Consider the following 16,777-nt stretch of genomic DNA (forward strand, 5'->3'; position numbering starts at 1 on the left):
AATTAACCAGGATAAGAAGTGTTCAATTGAAATTGGCAGAGCATTTGACAAAGGAGTTCAGACCTGGATGGGGTAAACCTCAGCGCACTGCCTTCCAGCCTCAGTATTACTGGATTGAAGAATTGCTGCTTCTTGTTAGGAGGTTCATTTCATTTCCCATTGCTCCCAATTTCATACTTGCCAACACTGAAAGTTTTCAAGTGAAGTATATTGAAGTAGACTTCAGTTTCACTACATCATTTCTGTATTAGAATTTTTTTAATCCTTTCACAATCTTGTTGCATGTTTTTTAACTAAATTAATATGGCACGAATGAACCGCCCAGCTCCTGTGGAAATCACCTACAAGAACATGAGATTTCTTATCACACACAATCCAACCAATGCAACCTTAAACAAATTTATAGAGGTAAGGTCTGTTGGACGGAATGCTTATTTACAATACATGTAATGCTTAGACTAGTTCATATTTAATAGTAATCTATTTTAACCAATCAAACTCAACTCTTGATTACTGTTCATTTTGCTTCAAGACTTAATATAGACCAGTTTTCAACCTGGGGTCTGCAGACTACGTCTACAAAATTTTGGGGGTCCTCCAATGAAAAATGGTTGAAAACCACTGATATAGAAACTTTTCAAGGAATGAGGCATGCTTTACAGAGTTCCAAATTATAAATATGGAGATCATTCCTCATCCATTTTTTTTTAAGTGAAACATAGTGATGCTATCACCAACAAACAGTTGCAGAACAGGCAGGAAGCAGAGAATGTGTGATCTAACTGAAGCAATGCAGAACCCTGATGGTGTCTTAGTTATCTTCTCCTTACATGAAAAAGTTGTTAATGAGTGGTCAGTAAGGGTATTTGCTGCTTAAAATGAGACAAAGCTTAGTTCTTCACTGCCACTGATTCAATAATGACATTAAAGGAGAAGTGCCACATACCAAGTTACTTCAGAAGCTGTGCTAGTATATGGGTTTTCCAATGGAAGTCTGGCCCTCCACAAGTAACAGTGCAGCCAAGGACAATATGGTTGCAAGGTGTATTGTATATGCACTTTCTTGACAGTTAATGGTGTCTTCCTTCCAAAGGGTCAAAGTCACATGGTTTCAATTCAGTTCAAAGTGTGGTAGGTGTTTGTCCCCACTTTACATTTGTGGGAAAGAGGACACAGTTTGTCTTGCTGATCATGCAAGAAACTTTTGGCAGACGTATGTAACAGAGATCGGATTCCCATTTCTGTGCTTTAATCACTAGATAAGATCCTGAGTATATAAGAGGAACAATCTTAACAGGCAAGCAACATCATTCATATCTACTATGAAGCTAAAGCTCTTTTACTAATTTGCTCATTATCTTAGGTTTCACCATGGAATACTTGTTCAGGATTATTCATGAGTCCATTAGTTTTGTAGTACAGCAGTGTTCAGAAGTGCCAGTCACAGTAGGCACTATACAAACAAAGGAATAGCAATTTTTTTTTTTTAAGTACTTGAGCTTGTTTATCTCCACAACTATCTAAAATCCTGTTTCTGGGAGGCCAGTAGGCTCATAAAGGGATTCATACTCTCCACTGTTATCAAGAAACATGGATAGGTTCCTGTAGATCACTGTTCCATGTCTGAAGATGCAGCTAGTTATAGCCGATTAACTTAATCTCCCCATACCACCAGCAGCAGCACCACCACCACCTCTTTTGAGTTTCTGTAACCAACGTGGATATTGCTTCTCTTCCTCACACCTAGGCAATTTAGCAGTTTCTCAGAGAGAGGAGAGAATTCATGTTGAAGCTAGTTAGATGAAGACTATTTTCCTATTTGCAGTTGTAGTTTTTGCTACCCAGGAAGTGATTTATAGAACAGAGTCAGCTGAAGATGTATTACAGTGAAACTTGATGAAGAAAAAGCTATCGTAAAGCAATACAAGATAAAGCTTCCATAACGACTAGTTATAAACAGAAGCCTGCTTTAGTTAAAGACAACTAAAATGCTGAAGGCTGAAAGGCTAACTTCAGCTTCCTGAGTAATAAAAACCCAGAGATGCAGGTGCTTGCGTTTGATTAAAACATTAGGGTGGGGAACCCTAAACTTATTTCAAAATAATAACAGCAATTCTCATTCAGTGGCATCATATAGATTTATTTTTGCATCTGTTTTTTAGCTTAGCTTTTTTAATATGCCATAAAAAATAAATATGACTAGAGTAATTTAACTCTTTACCTTCTGACAGTCTGGAAGCAGTCACTGTTGATTTATTACTGACTTGATATTCAGTGAAAACTAACTTTACACTGAATGCTTCCGGCAGTAGGTAAGCAGCATTCCTGTAGTGGCCAGCTGGAAGTAACATTAATGTCATTGTTCATTCTCTTGTGCTAAAATAATCGGTTCTGCAGTAATATGCTCACTTTACAGACTGAATACTGAGTCACAAAAATTAAGTGATTTGTCCAAAGGATCACAGGAAAAAGCATATTAGTGTGTCCCGTAGTATCTTAAAATCTCAACTGGCATTTCCATAGTTAGTTTTAAGTATGTGTTGCTTAAAATTTCAGTTAATCTGGTTTAGACTGTAAACTCTTCACAGGAGGGGACATTTTTTTTTAATCTGACCAGTGTCTAGCATAATAGGGTCCTAATCCTGTTTGGAGCCTCTTGTTATTACTGTAATACACAACACATTGTTTAGAACTCTGTGTTACTCTCAGAGCCAATTTAAGAAACTCTCAAACTTTGTATCTTGAGAATTTTTTTGAGGATCAGCATCTGATGCTGATTTACAATGAAGTAAACAAAATAACAAGAGCTACACTTTAAACATTGTTTACCAAATGGAAGACAATTGGTGGGTGGGGTGGAAGGGAATCGTATTGAAACTTACGAAAGATGTTCATACTATTAAAGTACAAAAAATACTTGTCTTTGCCTTGCTGAGAGAGTCACGTCAGCTGATTATAAAACAAAGTAATTTTTTCCTTCTTAGGAACTTAAGAAGTACGGCGTTACCACGGTAGTAAGAGTATGTGAAGCCACGTATGACACTGCACTAGTGGAAAAAGAAGGCATTCAGGTTTTGGTGAGTGGCTTAAAAAGACTCACTTTAAGGCTTTATCAGACCTGTAACATTCACAAGCTGTTAATGTCTACTGCACGTTCATGAATGACCTCAACTCTTAAGATTTCTCCTGGATCTTCCTTACTTTAACTTTTTTGGCAGGGGGAAAAGGAGAGCCTAGCACTTAATTTAAGAGTTGAAAGGTGAGACTTATCGCTTCAAAGCCCAAATCATCCTGCAAGCATGCTTCCTGAGTAACTGGACTTGGTAGATGGAGATGGCACTTAATAAACAGAACAATATAACGTGCCTGTGCTTAGGAATTTATAATCTGCAGGCTATGCTAGTGAAACTCTGGAATAATTATCCACTTGGTAACACTATTTCAGCTAAGTTGGTGAGAGCAATGTTAAGCACTTAGGGTGGGCAGATAACCAGTGTGCACTGCAGTATAGTGCTCTATCCCTTCCCAAAAGTTGACTTTTAAACACAGGAAATTCAGGGCTTGTTTAGCGCTTTTTTTTTTTTTTTTTTTCATTAAAAGCTTATTAATAGGACTATCCTACTTTATTTAGGGGCTAAATTTGGTCTCATGTCTTTGGGGCAAAGGTAAATGGAAGTAGAGGGTTCCCTAATGTTGGAACTGATATGGGTCTGCTATGAAAACAGGAGAGGGCAGAATTTGGGGAGGCACACACAGCCAAAATTTCCCACAATTGCTCACAATGGTTCAGATGTTTAGCAGTTCAGTGGTGGGAAGTGCTAATGTAGACAAGGCACTGGCCTCAGTGCCAAGTACAGGACTGTTGAGACCTGTCGGCATGGTTAGATGATAATGTTGAACTTTGGTGGCTTCCTGAAGTCTTTTCTACACTAATCCTTCCACTGTTGTGTGGGTTCTTAATGTGGTGACATGAACAGATGTTGGGGACAAGGTGGTCCAGACCTTCCATATGGCTAAATGGGAGATGAGTTCTGTTGGATATTAGTTACAAAGGTGGCAAGGGTCTATCTCTATGTAAAAAGTTAAAAACCACTGCACCATTGTTGCCACTGCAGGAATTGAACTGACTGTAGCAATGATGCAAATTTGAGACCAGAAAGACTAGTACAGATGTCTGCTCCAGGAGTGCAAAGGTGCCAGAAGGCAGCCTAATCTTCATATTGAGAATTCCCCTAGTGTGGAGCAGTCCTTGGATTTCTAGGCAGTGGAAACACTGAATATTTGGCCACACATCCATCTTACCCTGTGTTCAGAATGCTACAATACTCTGCCTATTCTCAGCTGGTGAGTGGGGGGGCTGTTACCGGCTGGTGTAGTTCAGAGCAACACGGGGTTGCTCTGAATTGCTTCAGTGAGAGTTTTGGGCACAGTAGAGAAAATGGCTCAGTACAGTGATGGGCCATATGAAGCATTGCTGTGCAAACAATAATACTGTAGACTTCAAAATGGAGTGTGTCTTATTACATAGGTATGCATATTGAAAAGTCTATTTTTCTTTATATTGCTTAGGCTAGCAGCACAGTTTTATCCCTCTTAGCATCTGATTTTGTACACTCTTGAAATTGTACAAATCTCAAAGTTGGAGAGCGGGGTAGCTAGTCAGCTACTTTAATTTTGAAAAGTGAATATACACTTTAGTTATTAAAAGCAGATAGTTCAGAAAACTTTAAATACGTATCCACTGAAGCTAGGTTGCTGTTGCTATTGTATTGCCAACTTGTCAAGAATTGACCCTGGGGTATTCGCCACTAAAATGAGATTTCCCAAAAGGAGGGGGATATGGTGTACCTTACAAGAGAATGAAAATAATGTATTTAACATGCATGAAACTTTTTTATTGTATTCCAGTAACCAACATAGGTAATCATAGAATGAAGCTACTTGTGTTCTGACAGAGAGATGTCAGTCTTTAATTGAATGAACTACCTCTGAATACAAATCATACCTTTCAGCTGTATTTCATTATCTAATGACAGGAACTTCAGTCTAAGGGGTTAAGTTGAGGGATGGATTATCAATTGAGGAAGTCACTTTCTCATAGTGGTTAATGTTCCCAGCTATAGTAGAATCTGATTCTTTATGTGGAAGAAATTTGCCTTTCATTCTAGGATTGGCCCTTTGATGATGGTGCTCCACCATCCAACCAGATTGTTGATGATTGGCTAAACCTCCTGAAAGTTAAATTCCGTGAAGAACCTGGTTGTTGTATTGCTGTACACTGTGTTGCTGGTCTTGGGAGGTAAGTGAAACTCTAAAATAATCAGAAACCTTTGGAACAGAGATAGTGAAGGCTTTTTCAATTTTTAGGCATAAATATTTCTTTGTAGAAATATAAGAAGTTTCTTTCTAGAAATATAAGAAGTGCCCGGCAGTCAACCTCAGAGTTTACCTGGAATTTATAGGCTGGGAGATGGAGATTAGATCTCATGTTTACACAAATCCTTATTCTGGATTAAAGTAGGGTGTGAATTTTAAAGCAGAATAGCTATTCTAGAATAACACCATGGTAGGCAAGCCCTAAACCTAGTAGTTAATGTGAAAATACCTGTGCTGTCATGCCTTTTCACAACTGTTTCTTGCTACTTAAAGGAATAAAACAGCAGTGTGCTCTAACTTTAACCTTGTTAATCAACTTTTTTATATATATAAATTAAAAAAACTTGCTACTAGAGCTGGTCAAATAGCAGAAAATTTTAAAATTGTATTTAGTCTATTTGCTGAATAGTACTTGACCAGTTCTATACGCTGGTCAAGTAGTACAAAAAAGCTTGTTGAATAACTTATTCAGAAAATACCAGTGAAAATTGTTGAATATATTAGTTGAATATATTCGTAGTATTATTTGACTCGTTCAACTAGCTACATCCCTTGCTCTTCTTGTCATTTCCTTTCTGGCTCTTTAATCTTAAAATATCTGAGTTGTTCTCAGTGTCACACCTTTTTCTGTTACCTTTTTCCATTCCTCCTGTTTGGAAATATTGCCAGACTCCTAGAAGCTAGAGGACTTATAACTATAGCCACAGATGGATGTGGGATAGTGAGAAGGAAGGAGGATCCTGGGAACTACAGGCCAGTCAGCCTCAACTCAGTCCCTGGAAAAATCATGGAGCAGGTCCTCAAGGAATCAATTCTGAAGTACTTAGAGGAGAGGAAAGTGATCAGGAATAGTCAGCATGGATTCACCAAGGGCAAGTCATGCCTGACTAATCTAATTGCCTTCTATGACTAGATAACTGGCTCTGTGGATGAGGGGAAAGAAGTGGACGTGTTCCTTGACTTTAGCAAAGTTTTTGACACGATCTCCCACAGTATTCTTGCCATCAAGTTAAAGGAGTATGGGCTGGATGAATGGACTATAGGGTGGATAGAAAGCTGGCTGGATTGTTGGTCTCAACGGGTAGTGATCAATGGCTCCATGTCTAGTTGGCAGCCGGTATCAAGCGGAGTGCCCCAAGGATTGGTCCTTGGGCCGGTTTTGTTCAATGTTTTCATAAATGATCTGGAGGATGGTGTGGATTGCACCCTCAGCAAGTTTGCAGGTGACACTAAACCGGGAGGAGAGGTAGATACGCTGGAGGGTAGGGATAGGATAGAGAGGGCCCTAGACAAATTGGAGGATTGGGCCAAAAGAAATTTGATGAGGTTCAACAAGGACAAGTGCAGAGTCCTGCACTTAGGACGGAAGAATCCCATGCACCGCTACAGACTCGAGACCGAATGACTCTGCAGCAGTTCTGCAGAAAAGGACCTAGGGGTTACAGTGGATGAGAAGCTGGATATGAGTCAACAGTGTGCCCTTGTTGCCAAGAAGGCCAATGGCATTTTGGGATGTATATGTAGGGGCATTGCCAGCAAATGGAGGGACGTGATCATTCCCCTCTATTCGACATTGGTGAGGCCTCATCTGGAGTACTGTGTCCAGTTTTGGGCCCCACACTACAAGAAGGATGTGGAAAAATTGGAAAGAGTCCAGTGGAGGGCAACAAAAATGATTAGGGGACTGGAACACATGACTCATGAGGAGAGGCTGAGGGAACTGGGATTGTTTAGCCTGCAGAAGAGAAGAATGAGGGGGGATTTGATAGCTGCTTTCAACTACCTGAAAGGGGGTCCCAAAGAGGATGGATCTAGACTGTTCTCAGTGGTAGCTGATGACAGAACAAGGAGTAATGGTCTCAAGTTGCAGTGGGGGAGGTTCAGGTTGGATATTAGGAAAAACTTTTTCACTAGGAGGGTGGTGAAACACTGGAATGCGTTACCTAGGGAGGTGGTGGAATCTCCTTCCTTAGAAGTTTTTTAAGGTCAGGCTTGACAAAGCCCTGGCTGGGATGATTTAGTTGGGGATTGGTCCTGCTTTGAGCAGGGAGTTGGACTAGATGACCTGCTGAGGTCCCTTCCAACCCTGATATTCTATGATTCTAAGGAGGGTGGTGGCACTGTCCAGAGATAACATTTGGTGAGAATCAAGCACCTGCCTACCGGTAGCTGGGAAAGAGTGTAAGTGTTGAGATTTTTTTTTTTTTTTTGGGGAGCTCGGTCCCTAGATCCTTTTGGGGGACTCCATCTTATTTCTACTAGTCATAGGCTATCGTATGAATGATTAAATTTCAAGACTTTCTTCTTTGGCCTACTTGAAGGGGTACCTTTTTTCCCCTTCCTTTCGCACCCCAGAACTTCCTGGTCGTGTGTGTCTACTAAAGTTTTCTGACTGCTGTGAGGGGGTGTCTCTGGTGCTCTACTCCCTCTTGTGTCGGCCTCTGGGTTTTAAGTCTTCTCAGGTGACTAGCTCCTATGTGTGTTTGCTGCTTCTAGCTTTCCCAAACAATAGCAGAGTGAAATGGACCTAATTCTTGTCAGTTTCAGTTACTGCCTAATCTTATTGAATAACACTGAAAAATAAGACTAGTCAGTTTTTCTTTCTGCTGCCCAAGATAGTATCCAGCATCAGCAGGCATTGGAGCTGTCTGCAGTGTGGAGAATTATATTTCTCTTTGAAGGCTTATTTCAGTTGTAAGATGGACATTCTTTTTTAATTGAGCTCATATTCTGCAGAAGTTGACAGCAGTTGCTCATAAAGTTTTGACATGGAAGTGGACTTTCAAGCCTTGACAGCAATACCAAATACTAGTTGCTTGACTTCACTACTTAAGATTCAAATTCTTGGATATGAAAGTGACTTCTCAGCCATAATTACATCTTCCAATATAAATGTATATTTTTGAGTGTTTAACTCTGAAAACATTTCACTTTGGACTGAAATATTTCATACTTATCAATCTGAAGAACACTTTGGCAAGTCGGGAAAAATTGTCTCTTGTTTAAAGATAGGCATAAATAATTTGACTTTCACCAGTTAAGACTTTTCAGGTATTCTCTGTAGTCCACCTTGCAGTTGCTTTTAAAAATTTGCTTTAGAGCATAGATTTCATTGAGAAGAATTGCTTCTAACTAAATTTGAAGTTTTGTTTCTAAATAGCTGTGATCGTTACAACTGTTAAACAAAACTGAGTTGGGAAATGGGTTGAAAGTGTCAGTCAGTGAAGACTCACATGAGGAAAACACGGTCTCCAAAGAGATTTCTTGCAAAAATTGCAGTCTGAAAATGAACACCTAAAGAATGTAGCCACTTTACTCATGCCATAGTCCTTCATCTCCTGAAATGTCACTTTTGGTCAATCTCATTAACATATTGCTTCTCCTATTTCCTAGAGTTGTTTCAAAAACAATTTGTATACTGTGTCAGAATCAAGAAGATATAAATGACTTAAATCCATATAGAAGAGCCATTTTATATGCTTTGAAAAGAATCTGCTGAGGTTTAAAATTTGACTCTTTTGCCATGTACATTCTAAAGACTTCTCTTGTTCTTCCAGAGCTCCAGTGTTGGTTGCCCTTGCACTTATTGAATGTGGAATGAAGTATGAAGATGCAGTGCAGTTTATAAGGCAGTACGTATTAAACTTGCGTCTGTTCATTCTTTTTAAGTCTAAAGTAGATAGTGAGGGGAGACTCGTCTATCAAACATAACAGTATACACAAGGGCATTGTGTAGGAATCTGGAGAATAAAGATAATATGTTGCTATGAAACTTGTTCTTCAGATTTAAACATACAGTACATTTATTTCCTAAGTAATATTGAAAAACCAATTAAAGGTTTTAAGTCTGAGACATTTAAACCACCGGCCCATAGCCCAGATCACACCCACTTGATGTATTTACATGAGCCATGTGAAATGTTAATGTGTGCTTCAGGCTCTGTTTTTAAACTTTTTAGCTTTCATAATTGAAAGATAAGTTTCCAAACAGAACACCATTAATACATCCTTTTCGTTAGTCATATCTGCAGAGTGGTAGGTATGCAAGAGAATTAATACACTTGGAACTCAGGTTGAATCTGTAGTACTGATAGCTGGAAACAATTCCTCTTGAATTGTAAATCTCATTTTCATAACCGTGTTCAAGAGTAAATATGGATACATGATTTCACTTACCAATTATCTGATCTTAACTACACTTGAGAGATGCCACAGTTCAGACTAGTTTTGAATTGGTTTTGCTCAACACTCTGACAGCTTAATGTTTGTAAGTTTGATGTGAGTCTGTCTTGTGTCCATTTTCACAACTCCCTGGTTTGTACTCACCAGCCTGATGGCATTTCCTAAAACAAAACAGAATACTACCGGTATACCACCACCACCTCAAGCAACAAGCTGTATAGGTCAGCCTTAAACCATGCTATGAAGGTTGACAAAGTTGGGTTCTAATATGACCATATGTTCAAAATTCTTAAAAAGGCCACATTTGTGGCAACTTTTTTTGTAGGGTTGCATAAACGGAGTGTGCTTTTATCACTGCCACCAGCTTCTGATTCAAATCCAATACATTTTTTCCAAAGTAGAGGATTTTTTCCAGTAACTTAGTGTTTTGAATGAATTTATCAATGAGGTACTAAGCAAGTGTAGTTAACGTTCTTTTAGCACAAAAGAACAGCTTTTTCATGTGGTTCTAGGCACTGCCACTTTCCTCCTGAGGGTTTCCCGAGATCCAGGAGAATGCTTAGTGTGCAGAAGCCTTGCCTTAGAGTACATCTGCTGAAGCACCAAATTCTGAATGCCATCTGAAAAGGAGATTAGAGTATGGTTAAATAAGATAAAAGAAAAAAAAAAAAAACTACAGTGACTGCAACTTGGTGCTACATCTTTTAAAAAAAATAAATAATTCCCTTGCTCTGGTTACCATGCCATTAACTATCGTTTGCCCTCAACTATCTTAAAGAATGGAGTTTTTTTTCCATTATTTTTTTCCCATGAACGTTGTTATTTCAGGAACTATATTTTATTTCAGAAAGTGATGTTGTTTTGTTTCTAAAGATGATTTTCTAACAACTATCTCTGTTTAGGAAGCGACGCGGAGCCTTTAATAGCAAGCAACTTCTGTATTTGGAGAAATATCGTCCCAAAATGCGCCTGCGTTTTAAAGACTCCAATGGTCACCGAAACAACTGTTGTATTCAGTAAAGCCAGGATGCCTTTGGAGCTGCTGCTTTGGAGCTAGAGGATGGAAACTAGAATTAGGCAAACTACCTGCAGAAAGACATGTAGGGCTGATAAATAGGCTAACTGAAGCTTCCTTAGGAGTCTTTATAGGTTAAAAGTATGGCAGAAATGCAACTTGTCTGTGTAAGTTAATATCCACCTGTTTGGAGAACTAGTAAATGTTTTGCTGTATGCTGTCTTTGAAATGTCTCCTTGGTCATAATTTGTATCAACTGAATTATCTTTGAATCATGTAGCTGATTCTTATTCATCTATTTCCCAGTAATAAAATCTGTCACAGTATGAAGTGTAGAGAGTTTAGGTGCCAAAAACCCAGCACAATATCTATATTTTTTCTGTAAATTACAGTGTAGTTCTTGTGATGCGTGAACTACAACTATCTGGACCTTACATTTGTCCTTTTTCCTACAATCATTTCAATATTGAGGATAGGGCCTATATGGTAATCTGTCTACTCTCACTGTATGTTTGTCTCCCGCAATCGCACTAGAATATCAGGATTTGCACAATCTTTGATTTTTACTAAGACTTACAGTGACTTTTTTGGTATCTTTCAATAACCCTTCCATTATCTAAACCTCTGCATTTTACAAATACATCGATTCTCTCTTTACTCATGTAGAAAATAATTCTTTACATTGTACAGAAGCACACAGTCTTTAATGTCTCCTGACAAAAAGCCTTACATTTAAATTAATCTTGGCACTTCATGTGCAACTTAACAGAGGGCCTGAAAAGGATGGGAGGGGCTATTTAATATTTCTAGTAAAATGTTGCCTTTGTCTTGTGCAGGAAGTATAGAATATGCCCTTTACTTTAGTAAATATTTTTTTAAAATGTAGAAATGCTTAGTTATTGTAGCTAAAACAATTCTTAATCATAAAATTTCTGAAGATCTTGTAATTTCTTTTACTGTACCTGTTGAAAGTTGTTTACCAACTATTGCTTTGTTGTGTGATTATTTTTGTTTTGGGTTTTTTTTCCCCTTGAGTTTCTGCTATCAACTGGGAAGACCTGTAATATTTTGTATGCCTTTTGAGCTGCGTAACTTAATATTTGGATACTTGATAATTTGTTTTATTATGTAATTGATAAAGTGGTGTGTACTAATGTTAGTTCAGCCATATATTTATACTGTCTTGGGAATGTGTGGTTATAGTTCTGTGGGAGAAATAATTTTGCCAGTGTTCACCAGCTTGTAAAATCTAGTGCGAGAGCTTAAACATCTAAATAAATACTGAAATGCACGTAGTGAGTCTGGTGAAATATTTATAGAGGCTTTTAAGACTTTACTGTGTACTCAATCAGAAATCCTAAATATGGATTTAGGAGCTTAACTTTAGGCACCCATTTGTTATCTTGGCCCAAGTGTTCTCGCTTCTGTAAGAAGGTAAAAAAATAAATAAATAAATAAATGTATACTACACATTTGTACAAAATAGCTGCCACTGACACTCAATTAAAATACTTGCCATTAGGAAGCAATCAAGTTTGAAGTAGCATCTTTAATATTAAATTAGAGCTCGTGTCGCGAAGATGACTGCACATGTAAAGAAACACTACACGGCTGTATATAAAAACACACCTCTTTCCAGTCTCAAGGGAACTATCAAAGAATTGTAAAGGAATAATCTGAAACAATTCTACATTATCAAGGTTGACTGTGTGCCTCAACAAAAATATTTGAGAACTGAAACCTGCTTAAATGTAGGTTTCCAAAATGAGTGTGGTGATGTAGATAGCATCCTGATGAGAAGCTGGAGGCTCTTACCAGTAACACATTTTGGGCACCTGAGTTCATTTCTCCCTGTTGTTGGCTTTTTTTTAAAAAAAAAAAAAATTGAGGGCATAATTTATTTTTGCTTGCATTACTTCTTCTGCACAATTAAAGCACTGATCAAACTTGGTATGTATTCTGCATTTTAATAAAGGAAGAAAATCAGAACATATAACTGTACATAAAAATGGGTGTCTCAGCAATTTCTTACTTCTTCTTGCCATGCTACAGAGACCTCTGAAAGATTTTATTGAGGAAGGGGTTAGTCCCTATATAAGCAGAGTAGTTAACACAGAATAACTTTAAGAAAATTGAAAATTAACTGAGTTCTAAAGAATAAGTGATTTTAATTAATGCTTAGTGGTGTATATTTTAATACGGCATTGTCAGGAAAGATGAGATCCTTTCAAGAACAAAGAAAGCATTACACAAATATACAGATGAGGCACCTGTGTGTTTTGAAGAGGAATGAGATGATTTGAGCATATGAACACTATTACAGAAAACTAAATTATACAGTTCAGTAGGAATAGGTCATATAAAGGAGTAGGAAGTATATCTTAAAACTCTGACCCTCCCCACCCCTTCACCTAGGACAAAAACCACTCAAACTACTATGTAATCTGACTTGGGAAATCTGAAAATTGCCAGCTAGTTTTCATACCACTTACTGGTTTCAGGGTTGTGAAATTCTGAGAGGTTTGAGAGAGAGTGGTAACTTTCTTCCTTATCCCTTCTGTTCTCTGCACCCTCTGAACTGACTGTCCTCATTGCCTATTCTAACTTCCTCACCTGTCTCTGATGCTCTGGTGGTGGGGAAAGGCTGCAGACCTGCAAAGTTCTGCCTGACATCGACAGGCAAGGCAAGGCATGGCCCATTCCTCAGCCCTCTGCCAAGAAGCCGTCAGACCGGGGACTTCTGTCTAGCCCACGATAATTACCTGGAAGCCCACCACTTACTGGGCGTCTAGAACTCTCAGGTGGATCAGCTGAGCCAGGACTTCTCCTCTCAGCACAATTGGTCGCTACACCCAGAGATGGTGCACAGGATTTTTCAAACGTGGGGCGCTCCCCAAGTAGACCTCTTCGCAACCCGGCAGAACCACTGGTGTACCCGCTTCTGCTCCAGGGGAAGGTTGGGCATGGGTGCGATCTCCAACATCTTCTTACTATCCTGGTCGGGCCAACTTTTCTATGCCTTTCCCCTGATTCCACTGATCGGCAAGGTATTCGAAAAGATAAAGACAGACAGGGCCTGGGTCCTCCTGATCGCCCCGACATGGCCCAGGCAACATTGGTACAGGACGTTCACGAGCCTGGCAGTCACCACGCCATGGCTGTTGCCATCGCACCCAGACCTGCTCTCCCAGGACCAAGATAGCCTCCTCCCCCCCAACCTGGCAGCACTCAACATCACGGCATGGCTGCTCAATGGTTAGGCCGGGAGGAGAGAACTTGCTTGGAAGGGGTTCAGCGCATCCTTCTGGGGAGCAGGAGGCCCTCCGCGCATCAGGCCTACCTGGCGAAATGGTCTCTGTTCTTCCGGTTGGCCACTGATCGGGGCATCTTCCATGTGGCTGCTCCAATCCATCTTATACTAGGCTACCTCCTTCATCTTAGAGCCCAGGGCCTAGCGCTCTCATCTGTCAAGGTGCACTTGGCAGCTCTATGGGCCTTCCACCTGCCAGTGCAGGGTCACATGATATTCTCTCATGTCCTGACTGGCTGATTCCTTAAAGGTTTGGATCGCCTCTTCCCATAAGTTAGGCCCCCAGTCCCATAGTGGGACCTGAACTTGGTGCTGGCCAGGTTAACTGGCCCTCCATTTGAACCGCTAGGTACATGCTCCTGGTCACACCTCTCATGGAAGGTGGCCTTCCTGGTGGCGATCACATTCACTAGACAAGTCTCGGACCCCCAGGTCCTGACCGCTGAATTCCTGTACACAGTGTTCCATAAGGATAAGGTCCAGTTCCGACCACATGCTTCATTCCTCCCATCTACCATATGGGCCAGGACATTTTCCTGCCGAATTCCATGTGTCCCAAATTCCATGTGTCCAGTGAGGAGCACCGCCTCCCCATGCTGGATTTGAGACAGGCTCTGGCCTTTTACCTGGAATGTACAAAACCGTTCAGGAAGTCTTCGCGACTGTTCATCGCCTCAGCCGAACACATGAGAGGCCGGCCAATCTCCACTCAGCGGCTCTCCAACTGGATCCCCTTGTGTATCCGTACTTGTTACGACCTGGCGGGAGTTCCCCCTGCCGCCGATTGTGAGGGCACACTCAACTAGGGCGCAAGCCTCGTCAGCTGCCTTTCTGGCCCATGTCCCTATTCAGGACATCTGTAGGGCTGCCACATGGTAATCAGTTCACACATTCATCTCGCATTATGCGATCGTCTCCCAAACCAGGGATGACGCCGGGTTCGGCAGGGCTGTGCTCCTTCCGGAGTGTCTGTGAACTCCTACCCACCTTCCACGGATATAGCTTGGAATCACCTATTGTGGACTGCACTTGAGCAATCACTCGAAGAAGAAAACAGTTAGCTTTTCTGTTACTGGTGTTCTTCGAGATGTGTTGCTCATGTCCATTTCACATCCCACCCTCCTTCCATGCTGTCGGAGTTGTCTGTAAAGAAGGAACTGAGGGTGGGGGGAGCGCGCAGTGCCCCTTATACTGCGCCATGGCAGCCCCACTCCAGGGGTCACTAGGGCCGCTCCCCTACCGGGACTGCTAAGGGAAAAACTTCTGGCAGCAATGCACACGGTGAGCATGCACACCTATTGTGGAATGGACATGAGCAACGTGAGCAACTCGGAGAACACCAGTTATGGAAAAGGTAACTCTTTTTCTGCAAGTGAAGCAGATTTATAAGAGGGGGTTGTGCTATTGTTAATGATAAAGTGGCATGTAGAGTACATATTGCATGACCCCTAGCGTAGATACAAAAAGCAGTGTAGCTGGTGAGGCATTATGTAGGAAAGTAGGCTACAGGCATGCCAGAATGTTAGATTATATACCCTACATGGCTCTTTTATGTGCCCAAGTAGTGCCTCCCATGTCTGCATTGTTATTTTTAGCAGTCTAGTACTTGCTTCAAGAGCCTTTCCCCACCATAGGCCTCTGGTAGCAGCGAAAACCTCTGGCAGCTCCCTGGTGCTGCCAGAGTCCTTTCCCCACACGAGAGCCTTTCACAGCCACGTGTAGCTACATGTTGCAGTGTAGATGCAACCTGCTTTTCACTGTGGTATGTTGCTGTGAGTACCACACACTCTGCTGCCAGTGTAGACACAGCTGTAGATGCAAATTTCCTTAATATGTAGACCAGGTCAGAATAAGGAACATATCCCTGCAAATATGGAGCATGCTCTGCTTTTTCCGTTTCAGAAGAAAGACAGATTGAAAACAACATTCATGACCTGAAGGAAGAGAGAAGAGAGAGGGAGAAGGAAAAATTCCAAATGTAGGATACTTGCACTTTAGCCTATACTCCGTAGAAATGAATAACTGCGAAGAGAGCATTGTTTTTCTTGCCTTCTCAGTAAAAATTATACCTTAGAAGGGAGATCTTTAATTCAAACAGATCCATGCAATAAAAGTAGACTAAACCCTATGTCATCATAATAGGTAAGTGTCCAAAAGACTTTTGATTTTTACTTAAGGTGAAATAAACATAATGAAAGTATGAGCCCTTCCTGGTTGTTGTTTCCTCCTTCTAGTGCTGTGCAGAAGTCCTGAATCACTAACAGCAATCCTACAAGCATGCAGGTCACAATCCTGCCTGCCACTGCTGTCAAGGTTCCTCCCCCACTCTGAACTCTAGGGTACAGATGTGGGGACCTGCATGAAAAACCTCCTAAGCTTATCTTTACCAGCTTAGGTCAAAACTTCCCCAAGGTACAAAATATTCCCCCCCGTTGTCCTTGGACTGGCCGCTACCACCACCAAACTAATACTGGTTACTGGGGAAGAGCTGTTTGGATGCGTCTTTCCCCCCAAAATACTTCCCAAAACCCTGCACCCCACTTCCTGGACAAGGTTTGGTAAAAAACCTCACCAATTTGCCTAGGTGACTACAGACCCAGACCCTTGGATCTTAAGAACAATGAACAATCCTCCCAACACTTGCACCCCCCCTTTCCTGGGAAATGTTGGATAAAAAGCCTCACCAATTTGCATAGGTGACCACAGACCCAAACCCTTGGATCTGAGAACAATGAAAAAAGCATTCAGTTTTTTACAAGAAGACTTTTAATAAAAAAAATAGAAGTAAATAGAAATAAAGAAATCCCCCCTGTAAAATCAGGATGGTAGATATCTTACAGGGTAATTAGATTCAAAAACATAGAGAACCCCTCTAGGCAAAACCTTAAGTTACA

At 40.7% G+C, this 16,777-nt stretch overlaps 1 protein-coding gene across 2 annotated transcripts; it reads left to right on the plus strand.

Moving 5' to 3' along the window:
- Positions 1-268: 268 nt before the first annotated feature.
- PTP4A1 (protein tyrosine phosphatase 4A1) lies at positions 269-11,864 on the plus strand. 2 transcript variants are annotated; one of them, XM_084623265.1, is made up of 5 exons: positions 269-408; positions 2,985-3,077; positions 5,169-5,299; positions 8,934-9,008; positions 10,461-11,864. In XM_084623265.1, exons 1-5 carry the CDS (start codon positions 304-306, stop codon positions 10,576-10,578), a joined length of 522 nt encoding a protein of 173 aa, XP_084479391.1. In that variant the 5' UTR covers positions 269-303; the 3' UTR covers positions 10,579-11,864. The 2 variants fall into 2 exon arrangements, with proteins under 2 accessions (XP_084479391.1, XP_084479392.1); XM_084623266.1 differs by having other exon boundaries at positions 10,465-11,864.
- The last annotated feature ends 4,913 nt before the right edge of the window (positions 11,865-16,777 follow it).

This window comes from Lepidochelys olivacea, assembly GCF_965140295.1.
Source record: "Lepidochelys olivacea isolate rLepOli2 genome assembly, chromosome: 3".
Lineage (NCBI taxonomy): Eukaryota > Metazoa > Chordata > Testudines > Cheloniidae > Lepidochelys > Lepidochelys olivacea.

Excerpts from the sequence above, each read along its gene's own strand:
- PTP4A1 (XM_084623266.1), top strand. The coding sequence starts at position 304 with ATGGCACGAATGAACCGCCCAGCTCCTGTGGAAATCACCTACAAGAAC. Across the intron at positions 409-2,984 it reads CCTTAAACAAATTTATAGAG|GAACTTAAGAAGTACGGCGT; the intron begins GTAAGGTCTGTT and ends TTTCCTTCTTAG. Across the intron at positions 3,078-5,168 it reads AAGAAGGCATTCAGGTTTTG|GATTGGCCCTTTGATGATGG; the intron begins GTGAGTGGCTTA and ends CTTTCATTCTAG.